The sequence below is a fragment of the Ylistrum balloti genome, unplaced genomic scaffold, assembly GCF_031769215.1.
Source record: "Ylistrum balloti isolate Yb309-2 unplaced genomic scaffold, AGI_CSIRO_Ybal_v1 Utg370140, whole genome shotgun sequence".
In the NCBI taxonomy this organism is placed as follows: Eukaryota; Metazoa; Mollusca; class Bivalvia; order Pectinida; family Pectinidae; genus Ylistrum; species Ylistrum balloti.
The window spans coordinates 322,501-344,810 of NW_026782147.1; the positions used below are offsets into that span (position 1 = coordinate 322,501).

At 39.9% G+C, this 22,310-nt stretch overlaps 3 protein-coding genes across 3 annotated transcripts; all 3 read right to left on the reverse strand.

Annotated features, from left to right (window-relative positions):
- Positions 1–1,808: 1,808 nt before the first annotated feature.
- LOC132550705 (uncharacterized) lies at positions 1,809–2,359 on the reverse strand. The gene is made up of 2 exons (XM_060214797.1): positions 2,346–2,359; positions 1,809–2,220 (listed from the first exon to the last, which is right to left on the reverse strand). The coding sequence occupies exons 1-2, from the start codon at positions 2,357–2,359 to the stop codon at positions 1,809–1,811; spliced, it is 426 nt and encodes a 141-aa protein (XP_060070780.1).
- Positions 2,360–2,388: 29 nt separating this feature from the next.
- Positions 2,389–3,669, reverse strand: LOC132550707 (uncharacterized protein K02A2.6-like). The gene has a single exon (XM_060214798.1). The coding sequence runs from the start codon at positions 3,667–3,669 to the stop codon at positions 2,389–2,391; it is 1,281 nt and encodes a 426-aa protein (XP_060070781.1).
- Positions 3,670–5,778: 2,109 nt separating this feature from the next.
- Positions 5,779–6,744, reverse strand: LOC132550708 (uncharacterized). The gene has a single exon (XM_060214799.1). It carries the CDS (start codon positions 6,742–6,744, stop codon positions 5,779–5,781), a length of 966 nt encoding a protein of 321 aa, XP_060070782.1.
- Positions 6,745–22,310: the final 15,566 nt, after the last annotated feature.

A 22,310-nucleotide genomic window follows, 5' to 3' on the forward strand; every position in this document is an offset into this window, starting at 1 on the left:
AAATTCCTAAGGATGATTGTGACATCGAGGATGATGGCCCCTGAAAATGATGATGATTATGATGAGGATGATGGATCATGCTGAAAATGGTGTTGAATGATTTGTTGATGATGATGATGATGACTATGATGATGATGATGGTGATGATGATGATGATGTTTTTGATGATGATGATGATGATGATGATGATGATGATGATGATGATGAAGACGAAGACGGTTGTGTGGATGTGTTGTGAGGATCTGTATGAGTACGTCCCAGTACATTGTAATATGATTTGTAAAAAATGCTTGAAAAAAATAAAAAGATATAAAAAAATCAATCCTGTTCTTTTGATTGGCTGATATTTATATTTATCATTAGGTATTCCTTTACAAAATGGCGATTTTGGGATTTCCTTTCCTGAAAAATTCAAATATCTGTATTCAACGATCATAATAATGTAGTCAAATATTTATTTGTGCAGTAATATACAACATAACTGGTGTGTTCATGGGGACCTTTCCACTGATCGTTGCGTGTATATTGTCTGTCCAAATTGAATGTGATTGTTTCAAGCGGACGTTTGACATGTTCGTTATTTTCAACATGACATCAACGATGAAAACTTTGGCATGTATGACACAGTATTTTCACATGGAAGGAGCTGTTGAATTCATTATAAACTGACCTTTGATACATTTATTCTTGTCAATTGTTCTCTAACTATTATTGACGTCTCGTCTGATACACGGTGCCATTGTCAACAAGAGGGAATTCCAAGGCTCTAATCCAGGGAACGATTCGTTGACTAAATTGACCAATCAGCTTTGTTTTGGTCAAAATTTTGACCAACATGGTGGCTCTGACATGTTTTAATCTCAATCAGCGCAGTCTAGTGGAGAAAAGTTGTAACTAAGGCAGGTAGTATAGTCTAATAGTCTTGTCTGATCGGCATAGTACCTTCACGCGGTGTTTGTTGCCAAATCACGTCACTATGAAATGGCGACATAATCTTTTTTTATTTTTGATGCCTAACCGCAAAGGGAGGTAAAGGGAAATTGGATATTAATCGAGTTGAGAAAGGTTATGCAAAATGCAATTTAGGCAAAATATTGTATGAGGGAAAAACCATTTATTGTAGTCTCGTGCTGACATTCTGTAACATATAATTCTGGACTTCAACTCGAATGAGATTTCAGGATGTCAGCCCTCGACTGAAATATAGAGAATACATGGTTAGTCTGGCAAGCCACATCTGTCTTTCTGTCCCGAGACACGAATCATGAATTCTGAATATTGGAACTTAAACAGTTTTATTGTTCAATCTGTGTTTACCTGATGTTGACGTTACGCTGAATTTTGCCTGATGACGGACGCCAAAGTTAGATAAGTAGGCCGATACTATTTTCAGATAACTTTATTATCCAAAATGATGGAGGTCTGAAACATACAAAAAGTAACATTGTAAATAAAATCAACTATCTGTTGGTAAGACATAAGTAATAGACTAACAAGTAAATACATAATCCTCTATCCCTCCCCGAGTCATTTATAAGTATTTTAAATGACTGATTTAATGTTTTTGTCCTTGTGGGAAATATGGATGGAATAAGTCTATTACTGTTCATTGTCACTGAAAATGTGATATGCCTTAACACTGTTATTACATTGTGAGATCAAATTATGTATCAATTAACAGTAAATGTAACATACAAAGAAAATGAAATTAAAATGATAAGGCACTATTTGTACATTAATTAAAAAGTAGAAAAGTAGAACTGTCATTGGGCAGACTACCCTCCAGTTCGGGGATTATTCTGCCCCATTTAATGCTCATAATCACTAAGCCATTTTGGCTCTTGTCGTTGTCGATTAGGACGTCTTGGGGTAAGGTCAACGGACAGTTGCTCTGGTCTGTTTGTCACGATCCTCCTGGGTGTGACTGGTGTTGCAGGTGAGGTAGTTGGAGGATGTGGTGACGGGGGTAGCCTGGGCGATGCTGGAGAGGGAGACAAATTAACCATTTGTGGGGATCCGTCCAATGCCAAAGGTGTTTGCGGTTTAGATTGGACTGTATGAGACGTCCTATCCTGCACAGGAGGTGGACTGTTACTCAGATCTTGTGAAGCTGGTGCACGCTTACTGATCCCTTGTGGATTGATGTCCAGACTGGGCTTCAAAGGATTTGCCGGGACCACTGGAGTTCCGCTCGTCGGTGGTGTAAAGTTTGGAATGTCCCTTTTGAAGAAATGTTTCAAGTCCTGCTCTATGGATTGCTTTTCAGGGGGAGAATACACAGGTGTATACTTGCGTAGAAACTTTCGATTGCGAAGCGTGATTCTGCCCGACCCGTCGATACGTACGACGTATTGGTCATATTGGTGAACCTCTATAACAGTTCCGGTTTTATCCCATTTTCTCGGATATGGTCCAGTTTGGTTTTGAATCCTGACGAGGTCTCCAACTTTTAGTGGTAGCTAAGCGTTCGGCGGTCTTCATGTGTCTGATACGTAAAGCCTCTTCTCTCAGGGTAAGCGTATCACTCCATGTCTCGTGTGGCTTATAGCGGCCTGGTAAGATTGGGATGAAGTCTCGAATGGCCCGCCCAAAAACACACATTGCTGGCGATAATTTCGTATCCCTGTCTGGAGTGTTACGGTATTGCAGCACTGCACGCTGGAAGGAGTCTGTGTCCAATTCACCATTTGGACCAGTGTTGTTTGTGATCATGCGCTTCACAGTCTTCACGCCAACTTCTGCTCTACAATTGCTATGAGGAAAGGCTACAGAAGAAAGCCTGTGGTGCACACCCCATGTTTTTAGGAAATCTCTGGTTGTTGAAGCTGTAAATTCCGGGCCGCCATCAGAAGACAGTTCATCTGGTATTCCAAATGTGACGAATGTGCGGCGTAAGCAATCAATAAGGCCAGATGCGCCATCTTGTGCCCTTTCAACAATTGGCCAATTTGAGTATCTGTCTACAATCACCAGGTAATTACCGCCTTTGTAGTGGAAAAAGTCGGCACAAACACACTGAAATGGATATAAGGGGTAGACAGATGGAGTTGGCGGGGCGCTGGGTTGGGATGGGGCATTTCTGTTGCAATGGTTGCATGAGTTTCTAAGCTTGGTGATGTCGTTGCATATGCCGGGCCAAAACACAGATGTTTCTGCTCTTGACATCATGGATGAAGTGCCTTGGTGGGCTGAGTGTAGCGCTGTCAGCACGTCTGTTCTCAATGAAGGTGGTATCACTATTCTGTCCTTATATATGATGACTCCATCGATAGTGGAGAGGTTGTTACGGAACTGATGATATTCTCTCAGGGGAACTGGAAGATCGTTTCGTGTTTCTGGGATGCCACTTTCAATCATCTGTACGAGCTGGAACATGTACTCGTCGCTTGTTGTGGCAGTCCTTATTCTATCCCAGGTTATACACTGAAGTGAGGTGACTGATGACAATGCTGTCGAGTAGAAGATAGCTTCGCTACTTTTCAATGGGATTTCCAGTGTATCATCTGCGATTTTGTGATTATGTGTTTGGATGGTATATTGCGCCTCATTCTTGTTGCAGATATGAACAGAAGCAATATCATCGATTAAAACCATGCTATCAGATTTCCCAACTGGGTGACGAGAAACGGTATCAGCAGCTCGATGTTTGGCGCCGGGCACGTGTAACATTGTGAATTTGTAACGTAGAGTTTTCTCTTTTAGGTTACGAAGTCTTGAATTAGGAATATCTTCTAGTGATCTGTCACCAAAAAGTTTGATTAAGGGCTTGTGATCCACAGCGATGATTAGCTTGTCACATCCGAGAACAAAGTATCTCGCTTTTTCTAAAGCATCAGCAACCGCAAGTGCTTCGCCTTCTACGGGGGCATATCTGGATTCGGTGGCGCTAGTGAACCTGCTCCCAACAAGAGTTATTTTCCATCCGTCTCGGCAACAGAATGGCACGGTTTTGGAGCAATTGCAATGTTTTGGAAAAGCCAATATCCGATGCCATTCTTTGACCAATCTGTGGCAAGACAAGTTGGTTTATTCTTGTCAAATATCTGGACGCCGTGTTCTATTTCACTGATAATAACTGCTTTTGATTCTTGAAAAAGACGCTCTAGAGTGTCATCCCAGCAAAATGGAGTTCCAGGTTTGAGTAGTTGTCTGAATGCTTGCATCCTGTCAGTCATGCTGAATGCATATGACACTTGATTTACAAGGCCGAACCAAGATCTCATATCAGTTATGTTCTTAGGTGAAGGGAAGTCCAGAATTGCTTCAAGATAACGGCTGCATGGTCGCACACTGTCACGAGTAATTTCAAAGCCAGCAAACTGAACAGTATCTTTTGCAAACACAAATTTGTCAGGGTTCAGAATGATACCATTTTTTCCACAGGTTTCTAGCCAATTGCACGATTGAAAGAAACTTTGCTGGATACTGTCCGACCAAAGAAGAGCATCATCTATACACTTTGTTTTGTCAGGAATGTCAGATACAATTTCGTCAAAGCGGCGTGTATATCCATCTCCGGAGGCTATGTATCCTTGAGGCGCTGTCTTATATCTGTATCTGCCCCATGGTGTGATGAAGGTGGTCAAGTGCTTGTCCTCGTCACGGATAGGCACACTATGGTACCCATTCCAGGCATCGAAGACAGTCTTTTTAGTGTGACGTGGAACAGAGCGAGCTTGATGAAATGGGGATTGTGTGTGGTGAGTTTCCCTCACTGCATGAACATTTAGTGCCTGAAAGTCTACTGTCCGTCGCGGTTTGCCATTCTTCTTTGCACAGACGACCATACGATGACACCATGTAACTGGTTCCCCGACCGGAACAGGCTCAATAACGCCGAGTCGAACATCTTGATCTAAGCCTGCCTTCACTTCATCCTGCCAGTGTAATGGTACTGGGACTGGTGTATGATGAGCAACAGGTGTGGCGTCAGGGTCCACCATGAGCCGCATCGGTGGGCCTGACATGTGCGGAAGTGGTTGGTGCTGACATGTATTGAAGGTGCTGGATTTGTACCAGTCTAGTAAGTACTGTTGCAGTTTCTCCCGGTTCGCTTCGGTTGCTGGGAACGGCAGAACCGATGGTGCAGGCAGTGGTGTTTCGCGTTTAGGACACTTGCAGTCGTCACTGTCTATACGTAATGTGGTTGTAGAATCCACAGAAGATGTCGATTGTGAACCGTGGTGTGCATAATCATCTTGTGTACTTGGGGAGGACACAGATTCGCTGATGGTCTCTATACTTTCGTTGTTGATGTTACGTGCTTCACCAATAGTTGGAAAGTTCGGTGTTATCATGCCAAGTGATGAACACGCTTCTCTACTAAGAAACACTTTGTCAGAGTTATTGGTAACGTACACAATTTGGGGAGCTTCATAAGTTTCACCTCTCGTTCCTTTGCCAGATATGCGGAGGATGACTGCCCCAAGGATTCTTATGCTGACGTTGTTAGCAGCATGCATCTTCATAGTCACTGGGATCAAATGTTTCTCTGAGATGCCAAGCCGATGTAGCACCTTAATGCCGGCTAGGCAGCTTTGGCAACCTGTGTCAGCCATGGCGGTGATGGTAGCTGTCTTTGGTTTCGGTATGATCTTTGGGTCAATGCCGAAGTGGTCATAGTCTTTAGGGTCAACACGAGCAGTCACATGCATAAAAGGCTGAGGCTGTGACGGCTGGCGAATCCAAGTGTCTGATAGCTGATTGTAAAGATGATGATCAAGTTGAACAACATTTCTACCATAGTTATTGTCATGACTGGTTGCGGCGCAAAGTGAATCAAACAGCACTTTCCTGTTCAGTCTTAGTGTTTGTCACATTTTGTTTGCCTCTGCATACAGACTCAAAGTGGTTCATTCGCTTGCAATTGTTGCATGTATGACCATATGCAGGGCACTCTTTTTTGCGAGTTTGTGGCGTTGCTTTGGCACCATGACCTTTATTTCCACAATAGGTGCACAGTGTCTCTTGTTTTTCAGTTTTCTTAGTCACTATACGAGCGGCACTCTTATTGCGGCGATATGAACTGCTAGCTGCTTCTGCTCCTTGAGAAACAAGTAGTTTAGATGCAGAACGTTTACCCGATTCTTTGGCTTCAACGAATTGAAATGTTTGTTCAAGTGTCATGTTTTGATTTCTTTCCCCAAGGAGATCAAGTTGAATCTCAGAGTCGTTGAGTCCACGAATAAGCACATCACGTAAGATTGTGTCAGTATAGTTGACTTCGTTGTCGCAGCTGGGGCATGGTATTAAAAACTTGCACACACCTGCTTGTCCGCGTAGTCGAGCCCCAAATGAGCGCACAGTTTCTTCACGGTCTTGTGTCATGTTGTTCAGTGCTACCCGAGCTACCATGGTATTCTCTTCACGCACAGCTAGGATCCTGATGGCTGTTAATACATCTTCTTGAGACTTATCCGTCAGCGAGCCACCAGCTGATCTTGTGAGGTCTCTCCGTAGATTCTCATCGCAACACTCAAGAAGCTGTATAACAAGTTCCTTTTCCTTTATTTTAGTGGCTTCTACGTAGTCTTTCCATCGTGAGAGGAAGTATGACCAATCTTCACTCGTGCCAGCGGATGTAATGGTGGGCCGTTTGACTTTTTCCACTTTATTACAGCTTGCAGAAGTCGAGGCTGCTGTGTGTACTAGCGCATGGGTAGTCAAAAGTGCAGCAACGATTGCAGCATCTAAGTCATCTGTTTCAAAGTCACAGTCTGGGATTGGACACTTCACTGAAGGCATCTTGTTTGTGTAGTTGTTGCTGTTATGTGTTGTTAGTGGTCTCTCAGTGGATTGAATCCTCCATCATAGATAAGTAGGCCGATACTATTTTCAGATAACTTTATTATCCAAAATGATGGAGGTCTGAAACATACAAAAAGTAACATTGTAAATAAAATCAACTATCTGTTGGTAAGACATAAGTAATAGACTAACAAGTAAATACATAATCCTCTAAAAGTAATTGCTCCGCACGGAAATATAGTTCCAGACTTCAACGGATATAACAGCAAATTCATTAATTTTCATAGATCAACATGTTCGGTACAACATGTAAAACGGCGGTCATTGCCGAATACAGCCAAAAATTGATGTGGCAGGTGTATTCCGACAATGTGGGTGTAGGTTGCAGGATAAAAACCGACACGAACATATACAGTTAATAGGTTCTACCGATCAGGAGTCATGCAGGTTGTATACAATATTATGATAAACACAGAATACAAAATAATCGCTAGCTACAAAATACATAGACACTATACAAATATCGTACAAAAGACACACACGTGATTGACACCTTTCTATACAAATATTCAGCATTAAGACCAATATTTCAAAGTATATATATATATATATATATATATATATATATATAATTCATTACAACCCCCATCGATAACTTATTTCAAACAACAAATTGTTGTATCTTAACATCATCTTTCCTCGGTTAATGTTACTCGGAATAGTTGCAGGGAAATAACTCCTATTGCAATGAGCTTTATTTGTATTTTTAGTAACCATATTTTTTTCTTAACGATATTTCATTTGAAATAGCACTTCTGTTAAAAACTAACAATTTTGTTCATTTTTGCATTAGCAATGTTTGTGTTCATTACTTTTCATTTGTTTTAGTACTCAATACACAGTGATTGCTGTCAAATAGAAATACAATCTGTTACAAGTACGGAACACCTACATGTATATTATACAACATGATTCATTTTTTGAGTGTACTGTATCTAATCATAGATTGATTACAGGTGGTGTTCACTTTTGTGTCTTTGGAATGTTAATGGAGGACCATCTCAGTCTCGCCTTTCGGATGGTTAACTGTTTGAAAGTTCTCCATCTTGCTGTTAACATTTTCTCCTTTTAATTGGTTACCTGTCTGAAATTTATCCGTCTTGTTGTTTACATTTTCTCCTTTAATTGGTTACCTGTCTGAAATTTATCCGTCTTGTTGTTTACATTTTCTCCTTTAATTGGTTACCTGTCTGAAATTTATCCGTCTTGTTGTTTACATTTTCTCCTTATTATTGGTTACCTGTCTGAAATTTATCCGTCTTGTTGTTTACATTTTCTCCTTATTATTGGTTACCTGTCTGAAATTTATCCGTCTTGTTGTTTACATTTTCTCCTTATTATTGGTTACCTGTCTGAAATTTATCCGTCTTGTTGTTTACATTTTCTCCTTTTTATTGGTTACCTGTCTGAAATTTATCCGTCTTGTTGTTTACATTTTCTCCTTATTATTGGTTACCTGTCTGAAATTTATCCGTCTTGTTGTTTACATTTTCTCCTTATTATTGGTTACCTGTCTGAAATTTATCCATCTTGTTGTTAACATTATCAACATATGATATACAATAGTTTCCTTTGTATTGACTCTTTAGCATGTAACCAAGGATACATGTAAAATTGTTTACCATCCGGGTTACTACCGGAGTATTATGTTCGCAGTATGTATATAAATACACATTTTCAGTAACATGGAGTTAATATCACGGTCGTCATAGTGCTATCTTTGAGATATATGCCTTTTCCCTTGTGCGATAGAAGTTATACGATTTTGTCATGGTTGTGTTGTATACCTTGCTCTCATTTGAGAACGTGATATTACTTACTTGTATTGACGAAAGCGGCTGTCGTCAATTAAGCAGAAGACGCTTATTCTTCTGGGACATCTGGCCTATACTTTTCCAGAAATTTCCATGTAAATCTTTCTTTTGTTCATATTTTCCCTTGTTTCATTTAATTTGAGTTGAATAATAATGTTAATGTATCCTTTGTAGTTTCAGAAAGACTGATATAATCTAATCCGTATTTATTTTTGCATACAAATAGACGTATGTAGTCGGCGTTTCTGGACGAGAAACACACAGAATTAATATTAATATGAACACAAAATATCGAAATTACTTCGAATTAAGACGGCCGGAAAGGTGATATCATTTTGTATTTCACTAAATAAATGTAGTCTTTTAAGACGGAGGGAAAGGTAGTATCATAAGATCAAATTCTTCTTTCAAAGTAACTGTTGTCATTCATTTGTCTGGAAAAGTTTAGTGCACATTTGGGAGAAATGAAAACCTTCGTTTGACTAATTAAGTTATCTATTGAAATCCTCAACAGCAATACTTCAGGATCACGGGAAAGCAACATGTGCAGTTAATAAACATAACATTTTTCTAGTCGCGCCTGAAAAGCACCAACTCCTTCACATATTTTAGTTTAAAAAAAAAAACATACACTGCCGCCTGTCTGTATTGTCACTCCCCAAGTATTAATATACATAATGAAGTTTGACGTTATTTCATAAAGAAATATAAACTTCGCATACGAACGCAGCGTTAACGATAATTAAAGAACAAATGTGTTGAGAATATATACTGCCGGCAAATTAAAAATATCCTTAATTACTCAGTTTACAAAGAAGAAAAAACAACCCGTTTCACGAGTCCCTTTCATGCTGTCTTTTCATCATTTAACAAAGGGAAAATGTTTAATTAGAAATTAACCTATTTCTGTATAGAAACTGTGCCATTCAAGGACACGATAAAAACTTTTTGAGAAATTTGAAACCTCAAAAACTCCCCTAACAAGGTTTTTATTGATGTGTTTGGTCTCACAAAACGATACGGAGCCTAACAATTATTATCATTTCAGCAATAACTGTTTACCAAATGGTTACATACGACCCATAAACGCTATTTTATCTGTGACAAATTTGATAAAGCACAGTTAATGGGTTTTTTTTCAGTGATGAACGTTATATAACAGGACACGTAACACACTTTGTGACGTTGTTAGAACAACAAGCTAGGCCGGTGTTGGCATCCTGAGATCGATCTTGTCCCAATCACGGAGATAGGGTCAGGTATTGAGTCTTACTAACACATACCACAGGACTTAAACACACGAATAAAAGGGCGATAAAAAAAAATAAGAAAAATACCTGCAAATAAATTAAAGAGAAAAATTTGGTCCGATTGCAAAATGTCTCAATGTTACGACCTTATTGTGATACCGTTTACTGTAGAAATGGAATTCGTGGTACATTGAGTTGTCTCGCTTGGTTGCAGTTTTCTATCTGTAAAAGTACGATTTTGCAAGACTTCTTACATTGCTTGTGACATTTCTGACTTAAGACAGAGAAAACCATTTTTGATGTTTTTCGAACGCAGTAACAATGTCGGTGAAATCAATGAAGCAAAATTTATACAGACCAGACTCATCTTAATCAGCATATGCATGCACTTCCGCTACACAATCATAGGGTGTGTAGCACACTATTACATATAATACACATGGGTAATCTAGGGACGGAACTTTTATAGTGCCAATTCACTGAAACGTCCGGCCACAGACACATTAGCATCCTCTCGGTCAATTCGGTATAATAAGCAGCGTGAGTCATAGGTGTGTCATTTTGCATCCCAAACAGGTCCGGGCGTTAATAAGCAACTATACTGAAACACTTTCATTTGGATATGACAATCAAGTCTTTCTAATATTGGCGTTGATGGTCAAAACAAAGACCTTAAATGAGGCAGTGTCAACTGATATACATGTTAGACGGAACCGGAAAAATGCCAGCTCCTGACTGTGTTGGTATAGGGGCACAGGGATCATCGATTATCACGCCCTGCTTCTGGTAAGGAAAAGAGGCAGATCAACACTCAGAACGTCCTCCTCCTCCCTCCTCCTCCTCCTTCTTCTTCTTCTTCTTCTTCTTCTTCTTCTTCTTCTTCTTCTTCTTCTTCTTCTTCTTCTTCTTCTTCTTCTTCTTCTTCTTCTTCTTCTTCAGGAACGTGGTAAACCACACGAGAACCTCCAGACTAAGCTGAAAGAAACACTTGATCCAATACTCGTCACTTTGTTGCTGTTTTTAATTTTTCGTTAACATGGAATCACGGGATTGCCTGTTAAAAATCAGGATACATGTGGAGAAAATATTATCTTGCTCAGATCGTTGATGAACAATAACCAGTAGTTTGATCAATGCCGTCATGCTCAGTTATTTACAAAATTTGTCCCACTGATATATCTTAAATTATCTTAATTAAAAAAGAGTTCCTAGTCGTTACTTATGCAGACAAAGTTGATATCATTGTTTTTGCTTGGTTTGTTCCCGTGTTATTGACCAATGAACAGCCATGGGCATTTTACGGCGGGATTTCGCTGTATTTTTTGTTGTTTCCTCACTGAACATTATGCGCGAGGCCCGTCGCAAGGTATTCGGTACAATTTGGGTAGATTTTCATGGACAGACCAAGACATCATAGGCGCGTAGTAACCAGATATTTATGAGAAACTTAAACTGTCGCGATAGGAATCGAACCATTCACCTTGGATCTTCACCTAAGCCTGCATCAAAACAATGATGTATAGGAAGGTCGCGTTCACGCTACAAACAAACCTGATGCCAATGTTGTTGATTTAGCCATCATTCCCAATAAAACTAATTCTGTGAGAGTACTTTCACCAATCTATCACGTTAAACGAAACTCGTACAGGGGCAGAGACACCCCAGGGAGACTGAGTAATGACGACAGACTTTCTGGGGTTACTCTGATGTATTCGATATCGCATCAATCTCTACCTCGTAACATAGCGGTTTCCCCTACGGCCACCATTTCCCCATATTAACGTATTACTCTCATTAAGATATACTCGATCTGTCTGGTTTGCCGAAGGAGATTATCTCGAACAGATAACGCGCTGCTTTTCAAAACGGATAGTATTTTTAGATTTATATCTCGTTTTATTCAAAATAATGTATTTTAGTGATCTAGTTAATTGCATCCTGCATATAAGTTTAGCTGAATATGTTGTATCTTTCATTTGTTGTAGCTTTACACAGCAAGACAATTGCGATCGATTTAAATATGGACATGCAAAGAGAAATTAAAACATTAGTAACAAATGAATTATATATGCCTATCGTAACAGTATAGTAAATATTTTAAGACCATTGTGTTTCAAAGCATTGGCGATAGGGAGTATTATGAGCCGTTTTGATGAAGAATGCAATAAATAATTTGATAAGAGGGACAACTCATTACGTTGTGTTTCAGAAGTCTTTGTGAATGGCGATTTAGTCAAGCAATTATTTTATTGGTTGGCGTTTAATGTTCTCCAAACAATAGAGGTTATAGGGGACAGATGTTAGAGATATAGTATTAATAGGTACGGTCACTGGAGACGAATATCTAGAGTGATACCAACAGCTACAGTCACATGGGGACAACTGTCTAAAGTGATACCAACAGCTAGGTCACATGGGGACGAATGTCTAGAGTGATACCAACAGCTACGGTCACATGGAGACGACTGTCTAGAGTGATACCAACAGCTACGGTCACATGGGGACGAATGTCTAGAGTAATACCAACAGCTACGGTCACATGGGGACGAATGTCTAGAGTGATACCAACAGCTACAGTCACATGGGGACGAATGTCTAGAGTGATACCAACAGCTACGGTCACATGGGGACAACTGTCTAAAGTGATACCAACAGCTAGGTCACATGGGGACGAATGTCTAGAGTGATACCAACAGCTACGGTCACATGGAAACGACTGTCTAGAGTGATACCAACAGCTACAGTCACATGGGGACGACTGTCTAGAGTGATACCAACAGCTACAGTCACATGGGGACGACTGTCTAGAGTAATACCAACAGCTACGGTCACATGGGGACGACTGTCTAGAGTGATACCAACAGCTACGGTCACATGAGGACGACTGTCTAGAGTAAAACCAACAGCTACGGTCACATGGGGACGAATGTCTAGAGTAATACCAACAGCTACAGTCACATGGGGACGAATGTCTAGAGTGATACCAACAGCTACGGTCACATGGGGACGACTGTCTAGAGTGAAACCAACAGCTACGGTCACATGGGGACGAATGTCTAGAGTGATACCAACAGCTACGGTCACATGGGGACGAATGTCTAGAGTGATACCAACAGCTACAGTCACATGGGGACGAATGTCTAGAGTGATACCAACAGCTACAGTCACATGGAGACGACTGTTTAGAGTGATACCAACAGCTACAGTCACATGGAGACGACTGTCTAGAGTGATACCAACAGCTACGGTCACATGGGGACGACTGTCTAGAGTGATACCAACAGCTACGGTCACATGGAGACGACTGTCTAGAGTGATACCAACAGCTACGGTCACATGGGGACGAATGTCTAGAGTAATACCAACAGGTACGGTCACATGGGGACGACTGTCTAGAGTGATACCAACAGCTACAGTCACATGGGGACGAATGTGTAGAGTGATAACAACAGCTACAGTCACGTAAGGATGAATGAGTAAGGCGATTCGAATAATCACGACCATATGCGGATATTATTCTAGGAAGATATTGTGGTCGAGGTGTCCAGAGTAGGTCTCCATCACTCTCCACCTTTTCCTATAAAAGTGTAAGTCTCTATCAGTCTCCACCCTTTCCTATAAAAGAGTAGGTCTCTATCAGTCTCCACCCTTTCCTATAAAAGAGTAGGCCTCTATCAGTCTCCACCCTTTCCTATAAAAGAATAGGCCTCTATCAGGATCCATCCTTTCCTATAAAAGAGTAGGCCTCTATCAGTCTCCACCCTTTCCTATAAAAGAGTAGGCCTCTATCAGGATCCACCCTTTCCTATAAAAGAGTAGGCCTCTATCAGGATCCGCCCTTTCCTATAAAAGAGTAGGCCTCTATCAGGATCCGCCCTTTCCTATAAAAGAGTAGGTCTCTATCAGTCTCCACCCTTTCCTATAAAAGAGTAGGCCTCTATCAGGATCCGCCCTTTCCTATAAAAGAGTAGGCCTCTATCAGGATCCACCCTTTCCTATAAAAGAGTAGGCCTCTATCAGGATCCACCCTTTCCTATAAAAGAGTAGGCCTCTATCAGGATCCACCCTTTCCTATAAAAGAGTAGGCCTCTATCAGGATCCACCCTTTCCTATAAAAGAGTAGGCCTCTATCAGTCTCCACCCTTTCCTATAAAAGAGTAGGCCTCTATCAGGATCCACCCTTTCCTATAAAAGAGTAGGCCTCTATCAGTCTCCACCCTTTCCTATAAAAGAGTAGGCCTCTATCAGGATCCACCCTTTCCTATAAAAGAGTAGGCCTCTATCAGTCTCCACCCTTTCCTATAAAAGAGTAGGTCTCTATCAGTCTCCACCCTTTCCTATAAAAGAGTAGGCCTCTATCAGGATCCACCCTTTCCTATAAAAGAGTAGGCCTCTATCAGGATCCGCCCTTTCCTATAAAAGAGTAGGTCTCTATCAGGATCCGCCCTTTCCTATAAAAGAGTAGGTCTCTATCAGTCTCCACCCTTTCCTATAAAAGAGTAGGCCTCTATCAGGATCCACCCTTTCCTATAAAAGAGTAGGCCTCTATCAGTCTCCACCCTCCACCCTTTCCTATAAAAGAGTAGGCCTCTATCAGGATCTACCCTTTCCTATAAAAGAGTAGGCCTCTATCAGGATCCACCCTTTCCTATAAAAGAGTAAAGTCTCCACCCTTTCCTATAAAAGAGTAGGCCTCTATCAGGATCCACCCTTTCCTATAAAAGAGTAGGCCTCTATCAGATCCACCCTTTCTAGGCCTCTATCAGTCTCCACCCTTTCCTATAAAAGAGATCTATCAGTCTCCACCCTTTCCTATAAAAGAGTAGGTCTCTATCAGTCTCCACCCTTTCCTATAAAAGAGTAGGCCTCTATCAGGATCCACCCTTTCCTGTAAAAATGGTAATTTTTCAAGACATCGTCCACACATTCTAAATCGAAAATGAGCAATATTGTACAAAAGACACACAAATGAATGGCACCATTTTATACGAATTTGGATATAGTAGAGAGTATTTTTACCCAAAACACACTTCGCAATTTTTCAAGCCCAATATAACAATAAGAAAATTTTAATTATTTAGATAACAGTTTCCAAACACCATGAAGTGGCTGCTTTTAACACATACCTTGGTGATAAATCTTCCTTCTGTCTTACCATTAAGCGATAGGGGGCGCATTCAGTCTGTTAACGGAATAGTACAAATTCAAATAAATATAACAGACAAGTGCAATGGATCGTAATTTCATTATGAACATTAAGAACCAGCCCAGTACGTACTGTATACCCAGGCTTTGCTTTATCATTACAAGTGATATCCGGATTGTTTTTCAGGGAAGCGCTGATCATATGTCCATCAATGGCAATACTTTTGCCCTGTAGATAAGTCAGACCTTCACTTGTGTGCTTGTAGAAAATCCAAACATTTTATTATTTTTTACAGAAGAAGAAGAGTATCGGCTCATTCAGTTTCGTACTGGGTTGATTCAATTTCAGCGGGAATATTCTCGATCGAGAACAAACCTCACGATATACCGACTATCTATTCCCTGGTGTCTGATTGATTTCGTTTTGTGAATTCCCTTTGTGAGGCTGTCAAACAAATCTTTATCGATTTCAATGACCATCGCAGCGATGGGTCGATTATAGCATAGCCAAAAACTGATATGGGATTAATAGGCCTCCGACCTTCCGATAATGTAGTAATTCAACACACTAAATCATAACGTCCTTATGATTATTTGTGCGGCAGTTCTTTCTTTTCGAAGGTTTAGACCTTAACGCTCGCGGTGACTTTAAATGTGACCGGTCTTTGGGGAGAAGGGGAACCTTTCCGGCATCATGGCAGATATTGTTGATCTCTTGCCCTTTGTATCATTATCATTAAGTTTTTCCCGCTTGTTTTGAGAGATAATCAATATTTAGTTTCATCTGGACGGTATATTTAAGCCCAGAACACAATGTACTTTTTCTTTGTCTGAAAATGTCACGTGCCTTTGGGAGTAGAACAAAGTTTGTCAAAATGCTCCGAAAATAGAGCGTCGATTGGTGGTACAAGACCATATGATATTGATACTGGCGTTCTATTTCCATAGCAATCTTAATAGCAATTTCACCTCTGCAACCTCTTGACTTGATTCAGACTGAGCTTTGCCGTCCAGTTCTACTTCTCATTTTATAGAGCTGCTCGCAAAGACTTCGGGTGATGATGAATGCACTGAAGAGCTACACCACCATCCCCTGTAGATTCCTCAGGATCTACAACACAACCCTACCTCCAAACATCTCCGTATTAAAGGATCCACTGTGGTAGGAAAGACGAAGTCACCAATAGTCAGTAGAGACAATTGCTCAGTAGTCTTTTCCTCGCTGATATACCACTTTCTCAAGTCCGTTTAGGAAACTAACTGGATATCTATCGCCTGTTATACATCAATAAAATTATTACAGGCTTAAAAGAGCAAAGCTCTTCAGGCGCTTGAGCGAAATCCTACACTGGTAACATGTGTAAGACCACGTTTCATTCACGTCCAGGACCAGAGGTTCCAGGACTTGATGATTCTGAAAAGCTTTCCGCCGGAAGGGAAAGGTATACATCATAGGCACTCTGCAGTTAATCCGTAGCTTACTTTACTGTGAAAGAATTTGATCTTTCCTGAATACGCTTGACTAACTTTTAATTAATAATTAACATAAAGATGATTTTACACAAACGCATTTGGCATAACTTGGAATTTCTTTCTTTCTTTTTCTTTCAAGTATTCATCTTAAAACGCCAAGCAATATCATGACGTCATATCCACAAGCACACAAAGCCTCAACGTCACAATATTTGCCGTTCGGTCACTCGCTGTAGCGCGCCAAATGTTCTTCCTTTCTTGAAGCATTAACCATTTAACCAAGGTGTTTAATTTTAATTTTGGCATTTATATAAAAATTCTGATCCAATGCTTTATCTCTGGAGTAGGAAGGCATGAAGATTTTAACGTATATTCATCTTGATAAAAATGTTGCGTTGCCACCTGAATGGTGAGCAGTACACTATGGATTGAAATATACCATCATAGGGAAATTACTGGCAGTAAAACAAGCCAGCAAGTACAATAACATACCCGTGTGGTTTATTGTGCTTTTAAAGCACGATCATTGTAAATTATCTTGGAATGAGAGAGAACCATTGGCCAGCACTGGCTTTATGTAAACAACCAACGAAGTAGAGTAATGGCGGAAATCCTGATCACGTTTCGATGGAATTTTTTGCCGATAGACCACTTCCTCAGCGATAGTCCCAGAGATACAGATTATAGTCGTGGTGACCATTCGTAAATATAAGCAAACAAACAGCTAGTGCGGCACTCGAACACAACACTGAGCTGAGTCAGACGTGCTATTACCGGAAGTGGTGGAGAACACACTAAAGGCTGGATCACATGACATGATCAAAATGATAAAAATAGGCACCGAAGTAGATCTCTATCACAATACCGAAAGGCACGACCACATAAGAACTAGTAATTAAATGCAGTAAGATACCAACAGCTGCAGCTTTATGAGGACGGGTGTCTATGGAGATTCAAATAGCTACTATGATCTTAGCTCAACAAAAAAAGACAAGAAAAAAATCGTAAAATGCATAAAGATGTTAAGAAGGTAACGAGGTGATAATTGTCTTTCATGTATCCTTAACTCGAGCTAACTCCATCCCTAACCTCATCCACCCCTCTTTTCTCATGCTTCAACATGGAACTTGATATATGTAATCCCTTTGGGGAGTGAAACAACTTTGATTGACTTACATTTTCAATCGGATAACAGCTGTGAAGCAGAAGACGCTTATCCTTCACTTCCGTAACACATGGTCTTATTTCACGTGGATTTATCGAACGATTTTTTTCATCGTTAGCCTTTTGATGAGACTTTCACAAATATTAAAATACACAAAGCAAAACTAGTTCTACCCCGAGTATTCTGGATATTAAAAAAAGAAAAAGAAAGGAAAAACAAAAACACAAAAAACAAAAAACCAAACAAAAAAAACAAACAAAAAACAGACAAAAATGAAACAAAACTTTAAAAACGACACACATAGATTCATCTTTGAACAATTCGGCGGTAATTCCTGATAAACCCTGAATACTGTGACTGCCAAATGCAGTTTGTTCAGCAACACAGTTCTAATGTAATAACGCTGAAATTGCCTTTTTGTGATCATATCATCCGTAGGCAATGCCTTCAGTCGATTTTTATGGTTGCAAGGGCGTTACCCGTTAGCAGGACTATTGTAAAACTAAATATATAATTTTATAACATTTTGATAAACCTTTAATTCCAGCCTGCTAATGGAAGAAACAAGAAATATCCCTTTTGATCGTTTATTTATTAGATGTACTTTAATTCTCCTGATATTGGTAAGATATCGTCTTCATAGGGTTAACTGTACTTGTGCCACCTTATCACAACGGAAATTTGTTTTGTTTTATTATGGAAATCGGTAATACCATGTAATCAGTTGGGCTTTGTGTGGAAATCGGGACGACGTGATGCCTTCTATCTTACAGCCCATGTCTGATGAATTGTTTTGTTTTCCACACTTGATTCACACAAACTACGCCATCGGTATTAGCCCCCTCCCGCCCCCCCCCCCCTCTCTCTCTCTCTCTCTCTCTCTCTCTCTCTCTCTCTCTCTCTCTCTCTCTCTCTCTCTCTCTCTCTCTCTCTCTCTCTCTCTCTCTCTCTCTCTCTCTCTCTCTCTCTCTCTCTCTCTCTCTCTCTCTCTCTCTCTCTCTCTCTCTCTCTCTCTCTCTCTCTCTCTCTCTCTCTCTCTCTCTCTCTCTCTCTCTCTCTCTCTCTCTCTCTCTACTCTCTCTCATCTCTCTCTCTCTCTCTCTCTCTCTCTCTCTCCCTCCCTCTCTCTCTTTCTCTCTACTCTCTCTCTAGTCTCTCTCTTCTCTCTTAATGCATTACATTTATGTGGAGAAACCTTCTCTATTCATTTCATCTATTTATTTGTTTATCTATTTATCTTATTTATTTACGTAAAATCCAAATTGATTCCTAAGCAATGAAATTCACTTGTCAAATCATTATTGTAATTTCGTGATGTGAAAAGAAAAAATGTTGAAGATATGTCGACAGTTTGTGAGTTCGAATGCACGACATACACGAGACTTTGAACACCAAACATTTTTCATTCAATGAATACATACCTCCGACTTTGTAAGATTTTGTACAATGGACATCATGATTAGGAATGAGCCATGCAGACCTATACTTAAAGTTACATTTACCAACTGTGCAAAAACATATATGAAATGTTGGTTGCCTTGTCTTCTCTGTTAAAGAAACAGACTCTCACATACAGGCATAATTAGCTTATGCCTGGAACGATCTAAATTGATAGATATATACTAGGTTAGACAAATTACAAAAAATATCTGTTAAAATGCTTTTCCTCTAAATTTCCAGATTTATACCAGAATCGTATTTAGAGGAATGGCATAAAAGCTAGCTAAATTTACCCATTTTTTTTTTTTTTTCTTTGTTTGTTTATTTCTTATTTCATCTACCAAGACAAAATTCGTTGTCATCAAAATCCGAGCAAACTTACATTTTCTTCTTTTTCATATTAAAGAAAATGTAACTGTAAAGGTAAAGGTGTTTGAAACTGATACCCAAAAATTCAACCACTAAAATGCGCATTTATTGATTATTTTTATAATTGCATTTACAAATCAAAGCTGATAAAATGAATTTGGTAACTACGCAGATCATTATGCGAAATGACGTACCTTTTAGCTTGTGATAACAAAAGCATCTTTCTCATTTTGATAATCAGTTACAACAATACCAAGCTATAAATACGACTTTCCAATATGTTCTTTTTCGCTGACGAGAATAAAAAGGACAAAACAGATTATCGTGCAGTTTAATGCCTAATTTTAGTCTTCTTATCTAATTCTAACTTTATATTGAAATGTGCCATTTACGTGTGTCCTCTGTGAAATATTTAAAATCAAATTCAGTTGGAAACAGCGGAGTCTCGCTTTGGTGTTGTTCAACGGGATTGTAACAAGTGGAGATAGATATCGTAGATCGTGTCACCAAAACAAGTGAAGAGGAGGTGAACAATATCGAACATATTTATCCTTCATCGATCCCGCATGTGTTGAATTCTTATAAATAAGACTGCAAGTTTTGCAATTCGGAATCAGCTGATGTTTATCAACTCAACATCTAAACATTCTAAACCTAATTGGGCTGTCAGTTTGTGAAATGAATACAATACCTCCTCGCTGTTTTCGTACAGTGCTACTTTTCAACCTTATTTTTAAACTTCGTGAATACAAATGAACAACTCGAGGCGAGGGATGAAGCGAGAATGCAATGGTGAGGGAGCGGAGCGAGGGATCTAGATCACGAGATGATAAGGGAGCGAGATCACGCGAAGGAGTGAGGGATCTAGATCACGAGATGGTAAGGGAGCGAGATCACGCGAAGGAGTGAGGGATCTAGATCATGAGGTGGTGAGGGAGCAAGATCAGGCGGAGCAAGGGATCTAGACCACGAGATGGTGAGGGAGCGAGATCACGCGAAAAAGCAAGATATCTAGATCACGAGAGGGAATGAGGGATCTAGATCACAAGGTGGTGAAGGAGTGAGGTCATGCGAAAGAGCGAGGGATCTAGATCACGAGATTATGAGGGAGCGAGATCACATGAAGGAGTGGGAAAGCGAGAACGCGACGGCGTGAGAGCAAGATCACAAGAAGATGCGAAATCATGAGATGGCGATGTAGCACTAATCGTCACCTAGTTTAGGCAAAGAAAGCCCTCGGAACAAGATAACAGTTGCATCATTGAATTGAAAGACGAATCAATAACTAGTAAATTGACGTGTACAATAAAGATTTAATGAAATGTGTCGATTAAAGCAAGTTGATGGAATGGCTGACACTATTGCCCAGACAATGACGGATGTCTTAGTTTGGTTGTACCATTACCTGGGCGGATCGCTGCACTTGAGAATGATAGGGTTGCTGCTGTAGTTGGCGTGAAGACGTGACCTCGCACTTGCGAAACTGAGACGTTTCCTAACTAGAGAAGTGATTGAATACTTTTTGATGTGAGGTATCTTTGTATAACTGATTAGTTTAATGAAAGCTCTAGGTTTCAAAATACATGTTTAGAATTTGATGTAAATTTCAATTCAGTTTAGATTTAAAATAGCTGTCCAGAGGTATAATTTCAACAGATATGATGTTACCATTGTATATCGTTTAAATCCTTGTATGTAGTCTGCTGTAGACCTCCGCTTGATCACAGGGGCATGTGACAATATTTATGGGAATGTGGGGGAGTGGGGTTGTATAGTTTTCAATACTTAGGGAAGGGGACAATCAAATACCAGGCAGAGAAATTCAATAGCCACGGGAATTATTGTTCAATTTCTACAAATGATAAGGTATGTAGGCTTGTTTGTATTGAGTCTGTCGTTTGATAGGTACGGTATGTAGTCATATTGATCTAGAGCTTGTCGTTTGTAAGGTAAGGTAAGTAGGCATATTGGTATAAAGTCTGTCGTGTGATAGGTTAGGTATGTAGGCATATTGGTATAAAGTCTGTCGTGTGATAGGTTAGGTATGTAGTCATATTGGTATAGAGCTTGTCGTTTGTAAGGTAAGGTAAGTAGGCATATTGGTATAAAGTCTGTCGTGTGATAGGTAAGGTATGTAGGCATGTTGGTCTAGAATCTGTTGTTTGATAGGTAAGGCATGTAGGCATATTGGTTTAGAGTCTGTCGTTTGATAGGTAAGATATGTAGGCATGTTTATTTAAACGCTTTCGTGTGAAAGGTAAGGTTTGTAGGCATATTGGTCTAGGGTCTGTCGTTTGATAGGTAAGGTATGAAGGAATGTTTGTTTGAAGTTACCATATTTGTTGAAAAGGTAGGAAACGCGATCTATATTAAGGAGTGTAAAAATCTGACAACCAATACATATTGTTAGTATTGTGTATTTGTTCAAATGCTTGACCAGGTAGCTGAGTGATCTCAATCGCTTCCAAAGCTCTCTAATCACCATGTTTTCGGTAACTCCAAAGTAAACGAAAACGTTTTAAGCAACAGATACATTGCGAAAAAAATCACATGCAAGGGTTATACAGAATTACATTAATTATCAAGAAATATAAATGTTTACGCGATCCTGAATAACTTCCGGGCCGTGTTTCCCGCACCAGCAGGATAAGATGTCCTTACAATGCCCGTCACGGCGTTCAATGCCATCAAATCTCCGTCTTAAAACGATTCCGCCTTCACTTCATTTACCTCCGTATTGATTATGTGGAAACCTACATCCGGAATATCTTTCAATAGCAAATAAACATAGCTAGGATGTTAACCTACGGCCATTCAATTTAGGACAGGCGCTATTATTCTCAGTCA

Bases quoted from the DNA above. Each gene is read 5' to 3' on its own strand.
- LOC132550707 (XM_060214798.1), bottom strand. From the start codon at position 3,669: ATGTTACACGTGCCCGGCGCCAAACATCGAGCTGCTGATACCGTTTCT.
- LOC132550708 (XM_060214799.1), bottom strand. From the start codon at position 6,744: ATGCCTTCAGTGAAGTGTCCAATCCCAGACTGTGACTTTGAAACAGAT.